The sequence below is a fragment of the Hyperolius riggenbachi genome, chromosome 5 (assembly GCF_040937935.1).
Source record: "Hyperolius riggenbachi isolate aHypRig1 chromosome 5, aHypRig1.pri, whole genome shotgun sequence".
Lineage (NCBI taxonomy): Eukaryota > Metazoa > Chordata > Amphibia > Anura > Hyperoliidae > Hyperolius > Hyperolius riggenbachi.
In genome coordinates, this window is record NC_090650.1 from 369,330,755 (window position 1) to 369,353,280 (window position 22,526).

At 44.2% G+C, this 22,526-nt stretch overlaps 1 protein-coding gene across 1 annotated transcript in view; it reads right to left on the bottom strand.

Moving 5' to 3' along the window:
• Positions 1-8,176: 8,176 nt before the first annotated feature.
• MRPS28 (mitochondrial ribosomal protein S28) overlaps positions 8,177-22,526 on the bottom strand; it is a 118,227-nt gene continuing 103,877 nt past the window's right edge. Inside the window, exon 3 of the mRNA XM_068237530.1 lies at positions 8,177-8,343. Within this exon, the coding sequence (XP_068093631.1) occupies positions 8,199-8,343 (145 nt within the window). The 3' untranslated portion in view covers positions 8,177-8,198. The remainder of the gene's footprint in view (positions 8,344-22,526) is intronic.

The window sequence follows — 22,526 nt, forward strand, 5'->3', positions numbered from 1 at the left end:
ATACGCACTTTTATGGGAAATATCCTGGTTTCCGCATTAGAAACACTTCCTATAGCTATATATATTGGTCTGTAGCCCCTCCCACTGAGGCTTATCCTAGGCTGTTTATTATGCAGAATTCCCCCCAAGGATTCTGGGAGTCCAGCTATATTTTTGTACTGGCGTTAGAATGCTTAGTAAATGAACATTCCACAGAAATCACCTGCCAAGATAAAAGATGTTGCCGCCTGTCATAAATTTCAGAAAGCAAATGAGGGAGAGGAAAGATTTTACAATGAGCAAACACTGAATAAATAATGTATAAACAAATACTGTAAAAAAATTTTTTTTTAAAAAAGCAATGTTAATCATTATGTTATTTTGGTTACCTCTTTCACCAAGTTAGCTTCAACTGAACACCTTTTGGTATATTGCAATGGAAGGTGTATTGTCACAAGTACAGAACCAATGAGATATGTAGGCAGTTTAAGTTTTGGTAACCCACTTTACATTGTATCTGGCCATTTTTCGCACCTAATGGTAGCAATCAATCAACCATCCAGCCTTCATATGACCCTGCGCCACAGTGTTGCCACAGAGTCATTTGCATAGCGCCGCCCCCCACTTAGTGACATACTTTCTGCTACCGGTAGGTAGGAAGTCCTTCATTGCCACACACACGCTTCCGTTGTTCACACTTGCTATGTCACCCATTTGCATTGCTTCTAGTGATGGGAATTCCGGCTCTTACGGCTCTGAATCGGCTATTCATTAAATATCACTAGACACCACTCAGAATCGGAGTAAAGGCCCCGCCCCCGTCTCCATGACAACTCCAGACTGCTTCTCTGACTAGGGCAATCCCTCCTGCTACTGCTCTGCTCCGCCCCATACACTCCTACAAGCTGCAAGAGGAGGACTACATCTCCCAGCATGCCTCAGCGTCCTTTATTACAGAGCAAATCAGAGCTGTGTGGGGCGGCTGAGGCATCGGCTCTTTCAAAACAGAGAACCGGCTCTTGTCGTTCGCAGCAAAGAGCCGGCTCTTAGAGCCGGCTCGTTCGCGAACGACCCATCACTAATTGCTTCATAATCTCTGCAGTAGGCACGGATCATGCAGCAACGCACTGCAGACTTTGTGCCGGGAATGCAGTGACTTTGATACTTCCGGCGCACCGCGCTGCATTGCACAGCCGATGTGGCGGTGAAGCATAATGCTGGGCAATGCAGCACACAAGTGTAAAAGGGGCCTAAGGGTCATATCTTCAGTGTTGTCTCATGAAAAGATATAATGCAATATTTACAAAAATGAGAGGGGTTTATTGACCTTTGTAAGATACCATATATGCATTTTTCCTTATCTTATTTCGGTGGAAGGCTGAGACTGCGGCCCAGGAGTGGCTTCTGACACAGCAGCGGCGCCCAAGCTTTCATCGTTAAAGGCAAGTCTAATTTCCCCAATTAAGCGGCTTGACAGGCAATATGACATGTGCCTAGGAGGGAAATCTCTCCTTCCCATTTTATCAACATTTCTCATGACTAGAGCGGCCTTTCTATAAGTTACAGCTGAGCAGTGCACTTTCCCATGCCGTCAGGGGTGAGGAGGTTAGGGCTGAAGCATTGTGCCAGTTGTTTTTCACACACGAATTCCTGCACACTGCAGTTCAGCTGAAAGAATCCGGCCTGTTGAAAGAGAAGTAGCCCCCTTCTCTGCTCCCAGCACCTCTCTCATAAATGCACCGCCCACCACTTGAGTAGGCAGCTCAGTTTAACCCGACATTGATCTGGACAAGTTGCAACACTAATTGGGGAAGGGGAGACCCCCCTCCTCTATTTACCAAAGCCAGCGGGTCGGTAAATGAAACTTCTCTCCTGCAATAAGTGAGTGCGGCTCAGAGCGGGATATCACAGGCTGCTCTCTAACCCCTGGAGAGCTGGAGGGGGCACAAGTGGCTAATGCCAAGCTGCTATTTACACAGGTCGCACCCAAAACACAGCCGCTCACTTCCCACGAGAATCTTGCAGATTTTTTTGTTCTTTTCTAAAGTACTGTATTGGATCGTTCTGCCAGGTTGGCCATACATTAGTTGGTTTTACAAGCAATGGTAGGAAAATTGGTTGAGAAAAAAAATATTAAAAATGTTTTATTTTAAGAAAAATTTTCTGCAGCACTCTCCAATCTATAGTCATAGGTATGTAGCTAATGTGTCCCTCAGAAGAAAACACAATATAATCCCTCAGGGCTCTGGAGTCGGAGCAATTTTGGGTACCCCGAGTCAGAGTTTTCATAAACTTAGGAGTCGGAAGTCTGAGTCAGGCCCCGTGCACACTGAGCGGTTTTAGCAGCGATCCGCCAACCGCATCCGCCTGTGAAAACGCTTGGCTAATGTATTTCAATGACATGGTGCACTCCTGCGGTTTGAGGTTTTTAGCAAACTGCAAACGTGCCTCCTGCTGCACGTTTGTGGTTTGCAGAAGCATTTCTGCCCCAATGTAAAGTATAGGAAAAGCCCAAACCGCTCTGGAAAATGCTACATCAGAGCGGTTTTCCAGGCGTTTTTGTTACAGAAGCTGTTCAGTAACAGCTTTACTGTAACAATATATGAAATCTGCGACACAAAAACGCTCCAAAAACACTAGGAATGTTTAGAAAACGTCTCTAAACATGCCTAGAATCGCTCTGAAATCTGCTCCAAAAACGGCTAGCATTTTGAGGATCTGCTAGCGGTTTTGGTGTGCACTGGGCCTATGATGATTTTTGTACTAAGTCCACAGCCCTGGTAAGTATTAGACCAAAGAGTTAGAGCCATATTGGGTACCTGGAGTAGGAGTCAGTGGTTTCATAAACTGAGGAGTCTGAGTTGGATGATTTTTGTACCGACTCCACAGCCCTGTAATCCCTACCAGAGTTCACTATGCATGTCAACCAGCAATGATCGGGAGGCAATCCCTTGGGCGACATTGCAAGGCTTACACTCTACAGACACATTGCTAGCCTGTGGGCTAGCAGTGTGTTCTGTTGCTATGCAGGGGGGAGGGCTGATGAGAAAGTGGCATCACATGGGAGCAGTGGAAAGAAATATGCACTCAACCATAGCTTGGTCAAATCAATCTGCCAGGTGGATTGCTGGCTGAGCAGCCAAGAGAGGTCAGAGGCTGCTGTACACGCGCTGGATACTCTGGTTATTGGCCATGTTTCATGAAGAGTGAGTTCAGAGCTTTAGGGGGAGAAGTACAGTTTTTGGAATGTGGGAGAAGACCGGAGTGCCTAAAGGAAACCCACATAGCAAGAGTGCTGTACACTACAGCGGCTGGGGACATAGAGTGCTGTACACTACACTGGCTGGTGAAATAGTGGATAGCAAATTGAGGCAATATTGATAGAATAGATGTTTTCGAGATCACATAATAGTTTGAAGTGGAATGCTCAATTATTTTTTATGAAGAACAAAAAGTTTACTTACAAAATTGGCTAGGCTACATCATCCCCCGATATGCAAAATCCTCTCCCCAGTGCTCACCATTGCACACCACAAGTCATCAGGATCATTATTCCCATTAAAATGCATATAGGATAAAATAGTTGTTAGGAAATAGTACCACCTAAAGAAAGCATTATTTGTGGCAAAAAAAACAATGTATAGATCATTTAGGTGTGATAAGTAGTGATAAAGTCATTGGCAAGTGAATAGGAGGAGCCCTGAAATGTGAAAATGGCTCTGGTCTGTAAGGGGAACACCACCTGTAGTGGTTAAGTGGTTAAAGCACAAAATACAGAATCATTTGACTGATCCTGTACAGCCACTAATTTGTCACACCCTATGCCTGGTGCACACCTTAAGTTTTGGTTGGCCAATCACTGCTCAATTTTAAAACCTCCATGCAGTGTGGGAGTTTACCTACACAATCTGTTCATAGCATTTAAAATCTGTTGACCTTCATACTACATAGAGGTGGTGAATTGCCCAATTACAATTGAAGGTGTGTACCAAGCTGTAGCCCTGCATGCTTGTTCCAGATCATCTTACACTGCACTGCTTCTTCTGACTCTATATATGACCTTATGAATACAAAACTGCTCAAGATGTACCAGGTTGAACTTGGATAATGGCGGCAGCCATCATGTGGCACACTTCAGAAACAGATAATTTGGGGATTGCTCTACCTGGTTATTTTCCCATCTGGGAAGGAGCCTGTAGTGCTAGCATCAGACACAGAGACAGCTAGAGGGGATTTATGGCTGGAGAAGCCAGAAGGGCTGCCATCATTTCATAAATATTCTCCACCTGGAATTCCCGGCCTCAGTAACAGACAATGGGCTGCTGACACTGTGCAGCTGTTTCTCACCTTTCATACTCCTCAGCGGTACTTTGCAGAGATCACCAATTACAGCAAGCTAATAAAACAATTACGGACCGTGTTGTGTGCTGACCTCTGAGTACAGACCTGCAGCTCATGATGACAGGGAAACAAGGAAAATAACAGGCAAGGTGTGATTGCTACATTATTATACAGAATGAATGAATTATACAGGAAATAACACAAGACCATGTATCATCCAAGCAGCTGAATGCAGAGGAGTGCTGCTGTGTGCTTTGGATGTAGATAGTCAAGTTACGCCATCTTGTAAATATTAAAGAGGAGCTTTAACCCAGGACTGAACTGCATCCCAATCAGTAGCTGAAACCCCCTTTCCCACGAGAAATCTTTACATTTTCTCTAAAGCTGAGTACACACAGTACAATTTTCAGTCAGATTGACCAGATAATGTCCAACTGGTCACTCGATAACGCAATTGATTTTGGGTAGTTAACGCAAAATCGATCGTATTATCGATCAGGAACAATTTGGACATCCTACACCTGATGCAACTTCTTATCAGATTAGCAGTCGATCTGTTGCAAAAATATTTCCGTGTGTAGTAAGGCCGTACACATGCTCAACAAAACTGCTTGATTGTCATCCGACTTTAGTCCATTTTACATTGTAGGACGACAATCAGGCGTGTGTGCGCGTGCAAACGACTTGACGAGCGACTGTTAACAGGCGTTGCGCCCGATCCAACTGTCGGATCTATGTTGGCCTACGGTCGTTTGATATTGTACAGATGGTCCGTGTGCACAAGCCATTTGAACGACTGTTAAAGAGACTCTGAAGCGACTAAAAATGGCTATTTTTACCAGTTAGTTCGCTTCAGTAGTCTCAGTAGATGTAAACCGCCGCATCCCCACAGCAAAACGAGAGGTTTATACCTCCAAATCCTGGAGGAAACATCCATGACTCTCTTGGTCGTGGATTTTGCTGCCCGGGGAGGCAGAGCTTTGAGCTGTAGCTCTGCCTCTGCTGACGTCAATCGTCATGCGGATCTCTGCCTCTTCCCATCCCTCTCTGCGAAGGAAGACAGAGGCGGGGATCAGTGGCAATTGACTTCAGTAGAGGCAGAGCTACAGCAGAAAGCTCTGCCTCTATCAGGAAGCGCTCCCCGAATTTTCCCCCGGGGATTTGGGGATCTAAAGCCCTCGTTTTGCTGCGGGGATGCAGCGGTTTACCTCTACTGAGACTACCGAAGTGAACTAGGAGGTAAAAATAGCATTTTTTAGTCGCTTCAGTCTCTCTTTAAGCGACTTGTACTTGTTTTCAATGTGTAGTCTGTCGTTCTGCTATTGTGCAAAGTATGTAAATGAATTGGTCGTTTATCCGTCCGGACGTATAAACATGCAGGTCGTACGGTTTGTCGTGTCGTGCGGGTAGTCATTTGCACGTTGTGCACTTGTTGAACGTGTGCATGTGGCTTTAGGCTTAATAGATCATCAGGGACAGCTGTATGGCTGATACAGGTATTGTAGTGAAACCTCTCCCATAGTGTGATGTCAGGGCCATGGCCCTGAGAGTTTCCTGTCTGTGAACCTCATTGCATTGTGAGGTTGAGCTGTTTCCAACTGCCAAGCAAGCAGCATCCCCCTCTGTACATAGAACTCTCAGTAAACGAACATTCTGTACAGATCACCTAGCAGAGCTAAACATGTCAAGAAGTGAAGTTGAAATGAGTATGACAGCCAGTTACTGTGAAACTATATATCCACTGTGTATATTACAACATGCACTGAAGATGGCAGGTTAGGAGCGATAGTTGTACAGTCATACAGCTCAGCTCCCTGGCCCATTCTTCTCTATGGAGTCAGTAGGGGGTGGGGGGGGGGGAAGGGGACACTTTAAATTCCTGCCCTGCTTCTACAGTGGTTGTCTATGAGACAATTTTGTTATAGGACAATATTCAGATTTCTATACACTCCTTGGCCATGCCCTTTAGTTTTTTAGGTCAACTTATTTGTTCAGTTTAGTATTTCCTAAATACTTTTCAGCACCTTTTGACTTGTCAAGTACTGAAAAATATTTTGTAGATGACAGAATGGCCTCAATTCTGGTAGCTATGTGAGGTAATTTTTTTTTTTTTAAGGTAATACTGTTAGCAATTCTGAAAGATTTTTTCTCCATTTCCGAACATGGGGTAAAACATGAGGTAAATGCATAAAGTGAGGTAAAACATGAGGTATTTCAGCGGTAAGGATGCTTTAAATAAAGGATAGTAGTGTTTAATTGTCTTCCATAAATTAGATAGTATTTGGATTGATTTTTTTTTTTTTTTTTTTTGAGGGGGAAGGTGTATTTGATTATGTAGCAACCTATGAAAAGTATATTTATAGGTGTCCCTTATAAAAAAACGTGCTCCCTAATTTCCATGAGAATAGCTATTTTCAGTAAAATGAATGCAAATTACCTCATGAATTACCTCATAATTTACCTCATGAGGTAAATCACTACTAAAATCTACCAGAACTGCTAATTTACCTCATGAGGTAAATTACCTCACATGAGGTAATTTGTTTGATAACCCTACCAGAATTGAGGCCAATAATATCTCCTTGTGAGAAAACAAAAAAGAGTAAAAGTAGAATCAGGGCCAGTGCCTGTTGTCAGGGGCCACAGATGGCCAATGAGATGTTATTAACCCCAGCTTGCATGCATTCGATTGGCCCAAGTCCTAGCTGCATACAATTAGCATTAAATTAGCAATTAGCAATTCGCATCTCTGACCATTTCTACCAGGGGCATCACAAGAAACCGTCCATAACTAAAATATCTTTTTTAAAGTGACACTGAAGCGAATTTATTTTTTTATATGATTTGTATGTGTAATATGGATAATAGAAAATTAGTAGAAAGAAAAAGAGTCTAATTTTCATTTACATAGCTTTTTTTTTTGTATATAACATTACATCAGTCTCTAATATTTGCAGATTACACACTACACTCTGTATATTAAATGATTAAACAGAGCAGAGCTAATGACCCTATGAACTTCTCTGCAGTAAAATCTTAGCTAAAGTTGTATTTCACTGTTTCTTTGATGTATAAGTGCTTCATAAAATAGCACTGCTCTCTGAATAAATTATGTAAAACAAGAAGGTAGACAATCGAGAGCCCTCAATGTAAATATGGTATGTCGTGAATAATACTCACAAGTATGGGTTGCCAAGACCAGGCAACCACTTAAAAAGCAAGAGGGGAGATTAGGCCTGTCCCCACTCAGGCTAAGAAGTCACTCTCCGTAGAACAAGAAAGAAGGGTGGTCACACCCATCCACCAGTTGGATAATTATCACTTAGACAATACAATACAGAGGCGCCAACAGAGTAAAAGTATCACGTTAAAAAGGTATAAAATGAGGGGCAAGGGTTGACTTACCTCCCAGACAAAAATACTTCTGTATAAGATCAAGAAAAACTGTATTTAGTCTTACTCCAAAAACAGTTTGCAACGCATTTCACGGGTCTCAAGCCCGCTTTTTCAGGCAAAAATACACAAGTTGTGCACACTAGTGAAGCGCCTCTGTCAATTCTCTCTGAATAAATTAGTCGGAGAGCTCAGAGAAGCTCTTTTCCATAGATAACAACTGAACTTTCTTAACTCTTCCTGTACTGGAAACAATATGAGACCCATACTTTTGCTACTAATGTTCTTTATCTTAGATGGACTACACATACAATTCATTATATCATAAGTGTATTTTCACTTCAGATTCCCTTTAAGTGGAGCAACCTATGACTGACTATAGAAGCAGCAAGGCCGAATATCTGCAGTAATACAATCTACAAGGCTTGCTGTTTAATCGCATACAAACTGACACCAACAAAGATTGTATGAACCATGTTTATTATCTACTCTTCCTGTTTCTGTGGCAGTAACCCCACGAGAACAGCGTCCGTCTCCAGCAGGGTTGTATCAGTGACTCCTCCCAGGAAGCGCGAGGTCATCTCCAGGTCCACCAGCTTCAGCCGCACTCTGGTGTCCTTCTGATACTTCCTGCAAGACACAATGAAGAGGGGTGGATTATCCACTATGAGTATTGATCAATTTTTCACTTTACTCTCCAAACGACTGACAAGAAACTAGAAGACGTACAGCTAAACAATGCAAATATCTACAATTAATGAGGTTGGGTAAGGAAATATTCCTGTAAAGTTGTATAAAGGTTCCCATGCATTATTTAATTTGCAACATCAATATCCTGCAGATTTGATCAGGGCCACGCATGCGCAGGAGCTTGGTGCCACTCAGAGGAAGGGGCGGGCACAATTTACCACCTGCCTTAAGTCTAGCTTCACAAAAAATTATCCACAGGAGTCTTCTAGAAGAAATGTGGGCTCCAACAAAATCTTCCACAATCCCCCCCAAAATCCACCCAATATCTCAGTGTACAAGGTCATCAAAGAAAAAGAACACACTATTATTTGAGTGACTGGAACTGGATGGAAGTTGGGAGGGAAACTCCAGGAAACGGAGAGACACAAAGTATCTGAATGTATTTGTCCCATAGGCACACATGTGGCAATCCACTGCCCAGTGAGTGAGCCCATACTTGGGAACAGCAAAAATGTAAGTTTGTGTATTCTTTAGGACTTTTGTATTTACAATAAAGGCGAGAGTGAGGTATACAAGTCTGACAGACTTCACTGTGCAAATGTCGTCACACAAAACAGGCCTCAATACACTAATCAATAGCAACAAAACAAACCTGCCCCAAACTACAGGGTAATTCAGCCATGTAGTATTAGTTACGGATACAGGCGCCAACAATCTGCAAAATGGCCTGGCTACATCCGAGTTTCTCCTTGCACAATACTGCACAAGTGAGAGCTGCAGTAACTGACCCTCAAATGATTGTATGTCCCTGTAACTAGGGACACTAATAACACATTACTGAAGCAATCGCTCCGAAGTTCAGCTAGCCATACAGAAGGCTAGCCATATAGAAGTTACTATGAGGGCAATGTGCGGGATTTTCTGGGAGCCCACAGTTCTTCTAGAAGTCTACATGATTAAAGTACACCTGTGCTCAAATTTTTCTTAAGAGTTGGGGTGGAGTGGTAAATTGGGCCCGCCCCTTCCTCCAAGCAGCTCTCGGCTACTGCACAGGCACGGTGGTGCATGAGTAGGCCGCACTCGTGCCAGAAGAGGAGCGTGGCCCTGATGTTAGGGAGGGTCTTGGAGAGTGGTGGCAACAGTAAGGAGGACCTGTGAAGCCTCTATAGAATCCAGAGGCTATACTCTTCTAAGGTATTTCCTTTCTGACCAGAGCTTCGGGTCGGGTCCACTTTAAAGGGAACCTAAACTGACAGGGATATGGATGTTTCCTGTTAAACAATACCAGTTGCTTGGCAGTCCTGCTGATCTCTTTGGCTGCAGTACCGGCTGACTCACACACCTGAAACAAGCATGCAGCTAATCCAGTCTGACTTCAGTCAGAGCATCTGATCTGCATGCTTGTTCAGGGGCAGTGGCTAAACGTATTAGAGACACAGGATCAGCAGGAGAGTCAGGCAACTGGTATTATTTTAAAAGGAAAAATCCATATCCTTCTCAGTTTAGGTTCCCTTTAAGGTAACCATACATTCATCAAGTTCTGATCATATCAACAGAACAATCAATTGTTTTTATTAAAACAATTATGTAGATTGGGAAGAAATCAAAACCCTACAAACTTTCAGTGATACCGGGTAGATTTAATCAATAAGATCAGTGATCAGACCTTGATTGTATGGCTAGTTTTTCCACAGTCAGGCCTGATCGTCACGCAATTGGGCAGTGGTTTCCTGTAATGTTCACACACTGCATTGTAGTCATTGGTGTGGATTTACAGCCTTGATGTGGAAAATTAAGTACAAAACTGCCACCAGAAAATAGACTTTGTAGAAAAATAAGCCGATTTGAAATTTCTATTGACTGTTCTCAGGTCCCTCAATACACAGCAGCGCTAACTGTAGAAGGTAAATAACTGATATTTACCATCAGCTGAACTTAGCCCGGGGCATACTTTCATTATGTGTATTTGTTCTTATATCGGGGCTGTGTTGTAACAAGCCTTTACTTTTTCTCCATGCATCACTGGACTGTGTGTGATTTCAGTCCCTCCACCAGCCGGAACTTCCAGCCTATAGAGATGGAGAGATGTTCCCAGCACACGGGCTCAGTGATACATTCAAACACAAGTTATTAGCTTGCAGGTCCTGTCAGGTCCATTATTAAGTCTTCATTTTGCATCATTAGACTCGCTGAGAACAATGCACTATATTGCCAAAGCCCGATTACCCACGATGGAGAAACCATCAGTCTGTGACTGTAGTTATATTAATCTGAGGTCTCCACACAGTGTATTACTCACTGTAACTTGCGCAGGGGCGTACGTTCGGTCGCTGTCCCATTTGGCGCTGTCTACACATTTGCCGTCTCCAATCCTACCACTAACCTCCCAACCTCTCAAAGCTCATCACTAACCTCCCTCCTCGCTACCTTATCGGCAACCAGTAACCCTAAGTAAGTTCCAATCCTTTCCCATCACTAACCTACCAGTCTAGCCATTACTGTTCCTTTTACCCAACCTGCCGCTATCAGAGTTTGGCTAAAGCACAAACTCGATTACTGATCCGTTCAGCCATTTAAGCATCGCTCCGTGTGCTGTGCCTTCTCATAGCCAATCGCCTGCATCAAAAATATCCACCCGGTAGCCCAACAGTCGAAAATTTGCTTTTCCAAAATTACCACAAGCGGAGGTATGGCAAAAGCTCCAGATTCATGCACAGTTCTCTCTGTGCCTATAGCTACAGTTCACTCCCCCGGCAGACTTCCAACTTACACCGGTGCTCTATAGCCACAGTTCTCCCAGTGCCTATAGCTACAGTTTGCTCCCTGCCCAACCAACACCGGCACTCTATAGCCGCTGCTCCCCCCGGTGCCTATTGCTGCAGTTCTCTCCCCTGCCAGACACCCAAATTACATTGGCACTCTATAGCCACTGTTTCTCCAGGTGCCTAGAGCCACAGTATGCTTTCCTGCCAAACAACCAAATTACTCCGTCGCTTGGCAGTATTATAGTCGAGCACCTATATCCACAGGTTGTATCCAGCTCTCAAATTACACACTAGGCACCCCTATAGCCACTAATTACATAGCCGCCTATAGTGGTGCCTAGAGTACCAGGCACACTTCAAGCCCTTTTTACCTGCTTAAATTCTGGACACCTGTGTAGATAAACTAGATTTATATTGTGCAAACTCACAGGATACATCAGAAATGTAATTTATACAGAAAGGGCCCATTTCCACTGCTGTGGAAATCAGTCCAAATCCGCAGTTTCCCCGCAAGCAACTCGTGCTGGGAAACACTGCCGTAGGGAATAATTCTACCTCCATCTGAATCACTTGCCTTAGCGATTCGGCCGACATTACAACATTTTTTCATGCAGGAGGCAGCCAATCCCATAGCGGTGCCAGCTGCGCACTCGCTCAGGAAGGAAGTGCCGCCGCGCCGAGCAGGACGCATGGCGGCTAGTGGAAACGGGCCCTAGAGAGCACTGGTACTTTTTCTGCAGTACTTCACAAAGAATACTGAGCCAATCACAGAAGTCACTGTTTTCTCATAAAGTCTCCTAATGTAACGCACGTACCACCATTTAGATTCAATTTAGGAGAGGCTGACTGATAACATACTAGAATATTTCAGGATGCGGAAGGAAGTTAAAACATCAGATGAAACACATGCAAACACGATAAAAAAAAAAAAACATACTAGTTTCAGGTAAATCATGTTCTTAGCAAATATTAAAAGGTACCTGAACTGACATGTAACATTGTGAGATATCGGTGTCTATGCACAGTCCCAAGCCTACACTGAACGAGGCTGTGTTCGTTTTTTTCCTCACTGTAAGTGTTAAGAACTCATGTATGTAAATCAGAAGCCTGCCTTCTTAAAACAGAAGGTATTTGTGATGGTCTTCCACAATGCATCACTGCTGAATATGCAAATTGTGCCTTTGTGGTCCTTGAAAGCCAAAACACAACACCAAAACTGCTGGATTGCAATGATGTGTCAGCTTGTTATTTGAACAGTTACAATAATCCAAGATGCATTTCTTCCTCATCCATCTTTTGGATAGTTGGTGACATGACTATGGACTCAGAGGGGCGTGTGGGAGGGGTCAGCACTATATAAATAAACAATAATATTTATGCATAAATAAACAATAATATTTAGTCATTTACAAGGCAGGGAATGTACTCTGCTCTATTAATAAAGCATGTCCTGTACTGATAAAAACGGACAGAGAAGGACAAAGACCTGGAAGTGGTCACCACTCTAGCCAAGCATGGACACTAGATCACTTTGGCCAAGCATGGACACTAGATCACTCTGGCCAAGCATGGACACTAGATCACTTTGGCCAAGCATGGACACTAGATCACTTTGGCCAAGCATGGACACTAGATCACTCTGGCCAAGCATGGACACTAAATCACTCTGGCCAAGCATGGACACTAAATCACTCTGGCCAAGCATGGACACTAAATCACTCTGGCCAAGCATGGACACTAAATCACTCTGGCCAAGCATGGACACTAAATCACTCTGGCCAAGCATGGACACTAGATCACTCTGGCCAAGCATGGACACTAGATCACTCTGGCCAAGCATGGACACTAGATCACTCTGGCCAAGCATGGACACTAGATCACTCTGGCCAAGCATGGACACTAGATCACTCTGGCCAAGCATGGACACTAGATCACTCTGGCCAAGCATGGACACTAGATCACTCTGGCCAAGCATGGACACTAGATCACTCTGGCCAAGCATGGACACTAGATCACTCTGGCCAAGCATGGACACTAGATCACTCTGGCCAAGCATGGACACTAGATCACTCTGGCCAAGCATGGACACTAGATCACTCTGGCCAAGCATGGACACTAGATCACTCTGGCCAAGCATGGACACTAGATCACTCTGGCCAAGCATGGACACTAGATCACTCTGGCCAAGCATGGACACTAGATCACTCTGGCCAAGCATGGACACTAGATCACTCTGGCCAAGCATGGACACTAGATCACTCTGGCCAAGCATGGACACTAGATCACTCTGGCCAAGCATGGACACTAGATCACTCTGGCCAAGCATGGACACTAGATCACTCTGGCCAAGCATGGACACTAGATCACTCTGGCCAAGCATGGACACTAGACCACTCTGGCCAAGCATGGACACTAGATCACTCTGGCCAAGCATGGACACTAGACCACTCTGGCCAAGCATGGACACTAGATCACTCTGGCCAAGCATGGACACTAGATCACTCTGGCCAAGCATGGACCTAGATCACTCTGGCCAAGCATGGACAATAGATCACTCTGGCCAAGCATGGACAATAGATCACTCTGGCCAAGCATGGACACTAGGCTTCCACAGAGGTGGGTGTAACCTCCAATTCTGTACCCAACAATCCCGTCTTACCTAATGATTTTGTAATACACAGGAGAGTGCTTGCAACTTCCTCATTATAACATTACAGGGGGGGAATAAAATCCTTTCAAGAAAATATTTGAATGATGTGAATTGCATGTGATAATGGTGTGACTTTCCAAGCTAATCTGCGGCATTCTCGGTGTTGACTCTAGACACGCAGCTTAGATCTAAAAAGTCTTGAATGGCCTAAAAGTTCTTCACAAAGTATTTTCTTCCTCTTTCGGTAAGCGCCAGTCTTTCATCTCCTTACTCAACTGTAAAATATTTCCTTGCGATGCTCGGGGATCAAAACGGGCCTGTTTTGCCGCACGTCGCAATTCAGGAACATGAATGACAATTATGCTCACATCTCCCAGCAGAATGTACTTTTTACCAGAAGCGGATCAAAGCGCTGCTTAGCGAGGCCCCTTTTGATCCACAAACAAGGAATAACATGCACTAGTGTGCATTAAGAGATTATTCAACACCCTGGAGTCTTACAGGACTTATAGGTTGAACTTGCAGAAAATGTTATTTCACTTTGAAAACATAAATAAATGAACTTTTGATCTTGTTTTAGCCAAGTGTGGATCAAGCTTCCCTTGAAAGGCAAGAAATCCCGATATTCTCTTTTCAGAAATCACCCAAAGTCCCTGGTGTTTATTTCAGCCCCCTGACACAGAGTAGGACAATTTGTTCATCTTTTACAAAATATAGTCTTAGCATGAAACAAATTTCTGAAAGAGGACACACACATCAGAGGGTGGTCAATAAAGCAGGTCAACCCAATCGCCCTAATGACTTTTTTCTTGTTCAGCTGCTCTGAAAGAAAGCTTGACTGGGTCAGTCTGTGAACCTTTCAAAATCAAACAATTCCAACACCTGCATGAGTGTGTCACAGCCCAGCTGCGAGCCTCTGTTGCCAAAATGCTCCGGTCTGGACGACCACTTGAGAAAAGCACTCCATTTCTTGCTGTGTGATTGGCAGATTTTAGTATTAATCAGTTCAGGGAAAAAAAAAAAAAAAAAAAAAAAAAAAAAAAAAAGACAGAAATATATTAAGGAGGAACTGTAACGGCAAAACGTCCCCTGGGGGGTACTCCCCTCGGGTGGGGGAAGCCTCCGGATCCTAATGAGGCTTCCCACGCCGTCCTCCATCCCTCAGGGGTCTCGCTGCAGCCCTCCGTGCAGTGGTAACGTCAATATTTACCTTCCCGGCTCCTGCGCAGGCGCTCTGACGGCTGTCGGCTCCGAAGTAGGCGGAAATACCCGATTGCCGTCGGGTCTGCTCTACTGCGCAGGCGCAAGTTTCCGGCGCCTGCGCAGTAGAGCGGACCCGATGGAGATCGGGTATTTCCGTCTATTTCCGTGCCGAAAGCAGCCACAGCGCCCCCGCTGGAGCCTGCAAAGGTAAATATTGAAGCTACAGTCGGGCCTGTCGCCGGCTGTTCGGAGGGCTGCAGCGAGACCCCCGTGGGACGGAGGACGGCGTGGGAAGCCTCATTAGGATCCGGAGGCTTCCCTGACCCGAGGTGAGTACCCCCCAGGGGAGGTTTTTGATGTTACAGAGTCTCTTTAATATATTTCAGACTCGAATACAATCATAAAAACATCACCAGCAACATACTTTAAAGTAAGACTGTAGTTAAAATAACGCAATCAAGTTGCTTTTTTTTTCCTTCCAATATTAATGTATAAGTTATTTAGTCAGCATTTGCCCATTGTGAAATTTTTCCTCTCCCCGATTATATTCTGACATTTATGGCAGGTGTAAACCGCTTCAGTCCTGCCGGGTGATCTGTACAGAATGTTCGTTTCTGAGATTTCTACGCACAATGGGAGATACTGCTTGGTTGGCAGCTGTTATTTCCCACAATGTAACGAGGCTCGCAGACACTGAACTGTCAGGATCATGGTCATGACATCACATTGTGGGAGGGGTTTCACCACAATATCAGCCACACAGTCACCCCTGATGATTTTATTATTGTATTTTAGAAAAGGAATAGATTTCTTATGGGAAAGGGCGTATCAGCTACTGATTGGGATGACGTTCAATCCTTGGTTAAAGTTCCTCTAAGTGTAGTACTAAGCAGGATATGTAGCTGAATAAATACTGTGTACCTTTTTATTTACAACAATATTTATTTTAAAACTATCACCTGCCACCAACTAAGAGGAACATGATACCACATGGACAGTATGACCCCCTATACACCCCCCCCCTCCCATGGACTTCATATCCCAGCCCCCCATACTGTCCCATACATCCTCCACACCCCTATGGATTGTATACCCTAACCCCATATACCCTTCCCTTATTCCCACAACCCCCCTCCCATGTTAATGCTCTGTTTTGCTTTGGCAATGCTAAATGCATTTGGTCCTGCCAATAAAGCTTTTTTTAGATTTGAATTTATATTATCATGGGCGAAAAAATAGAAAATATTAACTTTTCTTCAAATTTAGGTTTTTTCCCTTTGAAATAAATAAAGAATAAAGTAATTCCCCTAAAAAAATACATATAAATCTATACAATACAATACCATTTCTATAGCGCTTTTCTCCCATAGGACTCAAAGAGCTTCTATCCGTCCTAAAAGACAACTCTGTCACTTAAGCTGCGTCCACACTAGGTCCGGAAACGTATCCGTGGCTGCGTTTTTCAAACCTGATGAAAAACGGAGTCCCGGATACTAATGTTTAAAATAGCAGCCAGCCTCACCCAAGTAAAAAAACGGATCCGTCTGCGTTTGCGGGGATCCGTTTTCAAAACCTGAACGGAAGGTCCGGATCTGCTGCATTTTCACGCAACGGATCAGGACCACGGATACACGCAGGGGGTAGTGAAAGTAATGAGAAAACGCATCTCCAGCTCCACAGGCAAAAAACTGATGTGAAAACGGATAGCCTGAGCTTTATGATTGGCCCAAAAAATCCTCCCACTCCTTCCTAATGATAGAGACGTTTTCTGTCAGGGAAAAACCTGAACGGAAACTGATACAAAACTGATGCAAAACTGATGCACTTTCATCAGTTTGCAGTACGGTGGGTACTTCCCCTGATCCGGACTGCAGTGTCCGTCCTGCAACCGGGTCTAGTGTGGACCCAGCCTAAGCTGGGAGTCACAAGACATGCCCCTGTATATTGGCCAGGCCGGGATCCAGAGAGACCTAGTAACGCTACACTGATCAGGCAGATTCCATCTGGTGTATTATCCAAACGCTAGAGGTTTCAAAAGCTCTTCCCAATGTAATGCTATGGGTTTTTTTTTTACAAAACCTCATTGCTCCAGTGTGCACAGACACATAGGATAACATTAGCAGGAGGTTTAAAAACTCAAAACTCTCAGAAAAACTGCTCTGCTGTGCACAAGGCCTAAATGGTGGTATCTGGGCCATTCAGAAGCATGTTCATATCAGGAAGTCTATCAGTGGAATGCTTTGCAATGATTAAAGATGTGATTTATATTGTCATTTATATAGACCCAGCTGAACAGCTTCTATGCAAACATCAAACAAGTCATGTCAGTTCCTGTCCCTAAGGAGGTGGCATGTCTACATCCCCTACACATGCACCAAGCATAGGGGGAGGCCAATAAAAGACCGTGTTACAGCACTGCGGAAAGAAGCCATGCACAATACCACACAAGCCAGATTCATTGATTCATAGATTCACTCCAGATTCCAATGCTGCAAGGCAACTGGGGTAGAACAGTGACATCATGGATAGGACTCCAGTTAGTGCTAGGTTCCCAGTTCAAATCTCAGCCAGGGCATTAGGATTATGTTCTCCCTGTGTGGGTTTCCTCCGGGCACACTGGTTTCCTCTAACATCCCAAAAATATACAGCCAAATCAATTGGCTTCCCCCGTAAATTGGCCCTAGCCTTTGATGGACATATGACTATGGTAGAGATTAGATTATGAGTTCCTCTGAGGGACAGTTAGTCGAAGCAGATGGTTTCGTTGCACAACGCTTAGCACCAAAACTAGGCATCCCATAGCAATAATGTAATGCTGCGCGGGGCACATAAGGGTAATTCAGGGCTCCACCGCTCACCAGACCCTGAATTACATCTTCCTCCAACTTGCCACGACTCGGAGGGAGAATAGTATTTTTCACTGCCGGGGATTTGCGCGGCAGCAGGGTGAGCCGAATGCAAGCAGCTCACTGGCGGCGTACATATACATACACCAGTTAGTGACAAGACTCTGTACAGTGCTACGGAGGATGTCAGCAGTGCTGTGGAGTCAGTACAAAAATCATCTGACTCAAACCCTGACTCCAGGTACCCAAAATTGCTCCAACTTCAATTCCTACTTCACAGCCCTTGCATGGCTATGGAGTGGGTCCCAAAATAATCCGAATCCTCAGTTTATGAAAACAGTGACTCCGACTCCAGGTACCCAAAAATTGCTCCGAATACTCCACAGCTCTGGATGTCGGTACTATATAAATACTAAATAATAATGATCATAAAATGCAAAAGTCCTAAAGAGCCATTATAAATGAAAACAGATTATGAAGTTCTTAACTGGAAGCCGTCCAGACGTTAAAATGACATTGCACCATCCCCCACCCCATCCCTGTTGTAACAACAGCAAAACATGGGAGAAGAAGAATGGCGGTGAAAGTTGTTGGGCTGTCTGTGCGTGCCTGCAGGGGAGATTATATCCAATGAAAAGAACAGGCAATTACCGTGCGATACCAGTGTCACAGCCTCTAACTGCTGCTCCTTGTAATTTGAACACAAACTCGAGGATACTTTAATCACGCCTAATCCAATTTATTAAAGAAATTCTTCAACAGCCCCGTCGCACCTGCATATAAAGATATCCTGAAACCGGCGCTCATGAAAGGGATCTGACATGTCTGTCAGGTAATGTGGGGCATAAACACGGCCCTTTATGACAGATGTTGCCTGCAGCTAGAACATTTGTGGACGGGAGATCAATAGGAAGGAGTAGCGGGCGGCGGAAATGTAGATGCTGCTTACACAGGCTCCCACCTCAGCCGTTCACAGGCACAGGCAAATGATAGGTTGCTGTAGGCATGGTAATCATACATAAACCCATCATTATACTTTGGCACCAAAGCGCTAATCCTTAACACAACTCAGCCTGTCCTGCATTTAAAGGTGGAAGCTTTGGAGCTGGAGATGTTTTTGTTAATAAATCCAGGCTGCTTAACAACCAATAAACGTGTTGTCCAGCACAAGCAGAAGACTGTAGTTTATGAGAAGCGAATAAAGAGCCAAGCGAGGACCACAGACCACATGTCTGCAAAGCATCTCCACCCAAGTGGAGGTGTGTAGACGGGTGCTAGATAGAAGGATTGGAAAATGTAAGTTGAACTAAACCCCAAATATTTTCAGAGAAGGTTTAGAATGGTCAGTTTGCTACGGCTACCTGTTTCGTCTCACGTCTTTTCTTCAGATTACAGCAAAGTCCCTGTTATCCGCAACTCAGGCAATCGGAAGTCTCAACTAACTGGCATACCTGAGAAGGATAACAGAGACAGTCGTTTGGGGTGTAGAAAATACTTACCGAGCCTACATGCACCAATTTCTACTCTTCCTGCAGTGCCCTTCAGCTTGATCCATGTCCATGCACAAATCCTGGTGTTTCACATGACCCTATGCAGGTCAGGTGACATGCTGGGAGCTGTACACAGAGGACATCGGAAAGCCACTAGGAGCTTCAGGAAGGGTAGAAGACCGTGATGGGGGCTCGGTATTCTCAGCTCAAGCAACCGGCAAGCACACATATCTGGCAATAACGCCTGTGCTGGATACAGGAGGCTTTGCTGTATTAGGGCAGGAAGAATGTTACATTTCCCCAAAAGGGACACAAGCAGCAATAACAACTATGCAATGGTTTCAGCATCCTCTAGGAAGAAAAAAACTCTAAGGGCCTGTTTCCTCTACACGCAGATTGGATGCAGAATGGATGCAGAAAAACTGACTCCAATGAATGCCTATGGGCCGGTTTCCACTTAGGCTAGGTCCACACTAGGCATGGTTGCAGGACGGACACTGCAGTCTAGGATCAGGGGAAGTACCACCGGACTCCAAACTGATCCGTTTTCATAAAAAGTGCATCAGTTTTCATTCAGTTTTTTACCCCAAAACACGGACAGAAACAGTCTCTGTCATTAGGAAGGTAGTGGGAGGATTTTTTGTGCCAATAATAAAGTTCAGGCTATCTGTTTTGTCATCTGTTTTGGGTGCTATTTTGCATGTGGAGATGGAATTGCGTTTTCTCATTGCTTTTCACTACCCCTGCGTGTATCAGGGTCCTGATCCGTTGCGTTAAAATGCAGCAGAACCAGACTTTCCGTTCAGGTTTTGAAAACGGGTCCCTGCAAATGCAGACGGATCCGTTTTTTTTCTTGGGTGAGGATGGCTGCTATTTTTAACATTAGTATCCGGGACTCCGTTTTTCATCAGGGTTGAAAAACGCAGCCACGGATATGTTTCCGGACCTAGTGTGGACCAGCTCTAAACGCGATTTTTGTGATGCAGATTTCCCATAGGCTTTCATTGGAGTCAGTTTTTCTGCATCCAATCTGCGTGTAGTGAAAACAGGCCCTAAGGCTACGTTCTTAGTGGCAATTGTGATGCATTTCCTGTGGCAGCAAGAACACAACGCAGTGGATCGAGACAGCGGTGCTGAACGTTATGTTTGCATTGTGTCGGTTACAGTGAAGCATACAATCAATGAAAAGTATGCTTCACTTCTACTATGAACTCATGCATTTACTGGTAACGCACTGAATGTACAATATGGCAACACACTTGCCATACTGTGAAAGTTGCATAGGTTGTGCATTGCAGTGCGGTAGGCTGCATTACAAATTGGACATTACACCTCACAGAACAGATATTTTTAAGATTCTGATTCATATTAACCACTTCACCCCCAAGGGTTTTTACCCTAACGGACCAGAGCAATTTTCACCTGTCAATGCTCTTCCCTTTCATTTGCCAATAACTTTTTCAATATTTAGCACATCAAAATTATCTATACGTTGTTTTTTTTCCCCCACAGATTAGGCTTTTTGGGGGTGATATTTGTTTTCAGTAATGAATTTGATTTCTATGCATTTTAAAGGGAAAAAAAGGTAAAAAAATGAAAAAAGTATTATGTGATTCAAAACCACCAAAACCTGCCGACTTTAGCGGTTAATAGCAAAGTCCCCTTACGTGATATAAACACCAAATTTTCAGGATATGTTAAGTAGGACATTGAAAACAAGGCAAACATTTTTTTTTCAAAAAGACCTTATAGTTTTTGAGAAAATTGATTTTAAATTTTAAAATGAAAAAGTATGCGATTAATTAAGAACCGCCAAACAAGCCGACTTTAGCGGTTAATAGCAAAGCCCCCTTACAAGATATAAACACCAAGGATATGTTACGTAGACCCTTGGAAACAAGGTGCAAACAAAAAATTTTTCCCAAAAAGACCTTATAGTTTTTGAGAAAATTGATTTTAAACACTGGACGTTTTAAAACGCCCATTGGTCCATTAACATGGTAAAATTGGACGTTTTTATACTATTGGTGGTCCTGAAGTGGTTTAAAGGTTTATTCGGTTTTTAAACAGTGGACCCTGTAGCCAGTTTACTATGGTAATAGTGTAAGAATGTGGGCGTGTCATAGCAAGCAGTATCACCTCTTTTACCTGCAGTAACCAAAATCAACCAACCATGCTCTTTTATAATGAATATCAGGTGTAGCCTCAACCTCTCAAGCTGCACTTGTTTGTTTTTATCAGACCTAAAGTGAACCAGAGATGAAGCACCCTCATGTATTTTACCATATATATCAGTGGGAACATTAGTGAAAACATGTACCCAGCTCTCTGTTTCATTCTTCACTGCTCAGCCTGCTTCCAATAAGCCCTGATAAAATCCCCGACTGAGCATTCAGTCTGGAATTATAGCGGAGTCTGTCTTCTCTGATGTATTTTCAAGCCCAAGCCTGCCCCCTTCGGTCTCTGCTATAATGACTCAGCTTTAATGATTCCTGAGCAAAGCCAGAATGAATGCTCAGTCAGGGATTTTATCAGGGCTGATAACAAGCAGGCTGAGCATTGAAGAATGAAACAGAGAGCAGGGTAGGTGTTTTCTCTAATGTTCCCACTGATATATATGGTAAAATACATGAGGGTGCTTCATCTCTGGTTTACTTTAGGTCTGATAAAAACAAACAAGTGCAGCTTACTTGAGGGTTCCTGCAGCCCCCTGGTGTCATCCTATTCCAAGTCTTGAGTCCCTCCATCCAGCAGTGGCAACCACCGCAAAGCTGGCTGGTCACTGTCGGTCGCTTTTTGCGTACTGCGCATGTGCACACCGCTCTAGACCGCGGGAGCACGGTGAGGATGCACATGGCATAAGTTACTCGATGGCCAACTGCTGAACAGTAAAACAGATCTCTCTCTGATGGAATCTGACCACACACTGGAGTACAGCTCACCTATCTGCTGGAGCATGTCCCATGTCTTCTCTCCATCACCAGGGGAGTCCGTGACGCCGCCACTTGTACTAATGTCATGTATATGGGGCTACGACACGTGACAATAGAGAAAGACACAAAACACAGGAGGCGGCGAATAAGTGAACAGGTGAGCCTGCAAAACCCACTACGGGCCCAGGGGTACCCGTTTTACACGAAGGGGGGAGGCCGGTTGGGGGTTAATCTGT